The sequence below is a fragment of the Acanthisitta chloris genome, unplaced genomic scaffold, assembly GCF_000695815.1.
Source record: "Acanthisitta chloris isolate BGI_N310 unplaced genomic scaffold, ASM69581v1 scaffold14112, whole genome shotgun sequence".
In the NCBI taxonomy this organism is placed as follows: domain Eukaryota; kingdom Metazoa; phylum Chordata; class Aves; order Passeriformes; family Acanthisittidae; genus Acanthisitta; species Acanthisitta chloris.
The window spans coordinates 31,836-35,125 of NW_008658899.1; the positions used below are offsets into that span (position 1 = coordinate 31,836).

At 37.4% G+C, this 3,290-nt stretch overlaps 1 protein-coding gene across 1 annotated transcript in view; it reads right to left on the reverse strand.

Moving 5' to 3' along the window:
- INTS8 (integrator complex subunit 8) overlaps positions 1 to 1,716 on the reverse strand; it is a gene marked incomplete at its 5' end in the record, with an annotated part of 21,088 nt that extends 19,372 nt beyond the window's left edge. The window contains 3 exons of the mRNA XM_009069187.1: positions 1 to 33; positions 1,126 to 1,197; positions 1,576 to 1,716. The exon at positions 1 to 33 is cut by the window's left edge and continues 2 nt beyond it. Coding sequence (XP_009067435.1) covers positions 1 to 33; positions 1,126 to 1,197; positions 1,576 to 1,716 — 246 coding nt within the window. The remainder of the gene's footprint in view (positions 34 to 1,125; positions 1,198 to 1,575) is intronic.
- Positions 1,717 to 3,290: the final 1,574 nt, after the last annotated feature.

Here is a 3,290-nt window from a genome sequence, read left to right on the forward strand (position 1 = left end):
GTTAGTTCCTTTTCTTGCTGCATCTGGTTCATCCTGCAAAACAGAGAGAAGAGGTAAAGATCTCAATGATAAAGCAGACCTGCATATTATTTCGCTTCATGTTCTAGACCACAGCAATTCCTTCATACTAAGTTCTGCTTAATTACATTTTACAAATCATCATGCAGGACCACTGAGTGTTCCTGTCTATCTGTACCTGAAACACAGACTTATACAAGGAAAAGATGCTTTTGTCTGAGAATGTGGTTCAAAAAAATGGAAGTTACAAACTTATTTTTTTTTGCTAATACTAGCAAAACAATCATGAAGAAATCAGCCTCAAGTCTCTTCAAGCTTCACTACTTAAATCTTGTCAAACACGTGTCAGGGACAGAAGTGTATTCATGTGTTTATGTAAAATTTAGAAGTATTTTCTAATTATTTCCCCATACAGAATTTTCTGACTCGGGATCACTCTCTGATATATGTAGGACCATACAAGATTTATAGTAAGTAAGTAGCAGCAGCATTTTTTAGTCAACATATTTAACACTCTCTCAAACATGTATAGCCTAATGCTAGAGTATAAAATTAACATGAAACACAGGAGAAGTACCACTGAGATACTTCCAACTTTTGGAGAAATTTATAAAATAAAAGCCAAATCCAAGGACAAGTTCTAACTAAATGTATAATTGATTTTAAGTTACAAATTATTGCCTAATGAAGCAAATGGAAATACTTCATTATTTCTCAGGTTATCACACATAATGCAGCAAATTGGTATAATAAAACCACCTTATTAAGCAAGGTACTCTTAAGTTAAAAAGGATGCAAGAAATGTACCACATCTACATTAGAGAATAAGCATTCACCCAAGGCAGATTGTTATCTCCCTTTCTCTCATGATTTTTCATGCTGCTACAAAGTTACAGAGTTAACATTAGAAGAGTGAAACAACAGACAAGTATATGCACCAAGCATGTCAGACAGGAAAACAAGAATATACTTGAAATAAATGCAAGTTTTCCATGCTACATCTAGACACTTTAAGAAACTGCATTAACATGACTTAAGCCACTTAGAAATTAAATTTATTATTATAAAACACCCATGGAATCCTAATGAATTATACCTGTAACTTACACATTTAACTGAGGAGGACCTGGTTTCACTTGCTTCACAGGAAAACTACTTTGAACGATGGTCCTTATGGCCCTACATGGGGAAAAATTAAGTGAAGAATGGTGTTACCCGAAAAGTGTAATTAGCAGACTACAGGCCTCCCAGTAATGGCATTTATCCTTTCAGATATATTATACCATTAGAATACATCCTCTACTCAAAAGCATACCTAGCAGCTAAGAAATGCCCTTATGTCCATAAAAAGCTAAAAGACAGTATGATTTTTATACCCTGCAACAAAACCAGCTGTAGAACAGCTTTTCAGGCTCAGCTCCTCACTATAACCTACCTACAGATCACAACATTATTAGTACTTTGAGATTCATTTTCCTTCTATGCACAAGTAGAGATAAAAGAAGAAATCATTAAAGAACAAAGCAATGTTAAGATGATTGTCTTAAAGTAGTTTACCATCTGTTGTAGAGCAGTATTGCCATTGCAGTGGTTGGGGGTAAGCTGGACAAGTCTACATCCACATGTTTAGTTCCTGGAGGAACTTTGCTGATACACAGAAGCTCATTCAGTAGCATGTTCAATACAGGAACAGACAAGCTGTTTAAAAAAAAAAAAAAGAGAGAATCATAAACTTCATATTGTAAATCTAATTTTGGAATGTTAAATAATAGACAGTACTATTCAGTGCGACATTACGACTTTACATCCCATGGATTTAAGGGTAGTATGTTTATTTATCTGAATCATAGAATCATAGAATCAACCAAGTTGGAAGAGACCTCAAAGATCATGGAGTCCAATCCTACCATCGTTATTAGACCACGGCACTAAGTGCCACATCCAGTCTCAGCTTGAAAACCTCCAGGGGTGGTGAATCCACCACCTCCCCGGGCAGCTCATTCCAATGCCTGATTACTCTCTCTGTAAAACATCTCTTCCTCATATCCAACCTAAACCTCCCCTGGCAGAGCCTGAGTCTGTGCCCTCTTGTCCTACTGCTGGTTCCCTGCGAGAAGAGACCAACCCCCACCTGACTCCAACCTCCTTTCAGGTGAAAGGCTCTTATCATGTGGCATTTGAGATGAGGTAAAGCAGTTACCAGGATTAGCAGCATAAATTAAACCCAAGCAGATGGTTGCCCTGACAGCTGAAATACTACTGTGCACCACTGCATTAGCCCATAGAGTCACTTCCCCAGAATAATCCAGTCACCTGTAACAGCAGGCCCAGAAGAATCTAGGGATTCTTTCAAAGCAGGCCCAGACCATACCTGCAGCAGGTAAACAACCACATTTCCAGCACAAATAGAATTTCACTCATGTAAAGTGAACAGTGAAGTCAGGGCTAGGTACTGGAATAGAGATTATGTTAAACATGCATGACCTTGGACAGAACCCTCTTTGATAAAACAAGACGACACACAGGATGGACTGTACCACTCCAGGCTTTTGAGGTATAATTTAACACAACTGAAACACTGTTACTAATTTAGACATTATTTGAAATTAGACGATCTACTGCCAAAGTGCCTTGGATCTTGTGTAAAAGCTGCATTCTTTGCAACCAGTATTGAAAACAACCAGTGAAACTACACTTTTAGCAGCTAAAGGCAGGATTTCTGTTTAACAAATTTTAGGCTTTGTGTTATATCAGACTTCAGGCCTCTTATCAAGCTACCCTTTTAAACTGACAAATGCTGTTTCACCAAGTGAAGTCCAGGAATCTTGTTTTCATTGGCAAGAATAGGACATCATTCAATGCGTTACACCAGCATAAGTTTTAGGGGAAAAAAACCCACTTGGCTCAAGCTGGTTTTTTATACCTTTTAACTACCATGACTGAAGCTTTGGGTATAATCAGTTAAAAAACAAAAGCCTGCTTCTTAATTAAAAACAATCTTTGGCTTCATGAGCTAAAACACAAGCATTCTAATTACTACACTGAGATATTAAATTAGTAGCTGAAATTACTTCATATTGGCTCTCAAAAATAACCACCAGAGATGGACAAAACAACCCTCTCAAAACCTGAAATCAGCCCAATAGTGTCATACAGTGGGACTGATTTTTGAATCAGAATTGTACCTGCATTGTAGGAACTAAAGGTACTAACTGACAGAAAATACACCATGAATATACATCAGAACAGAATCAAAGAATCAACTGGGTTGG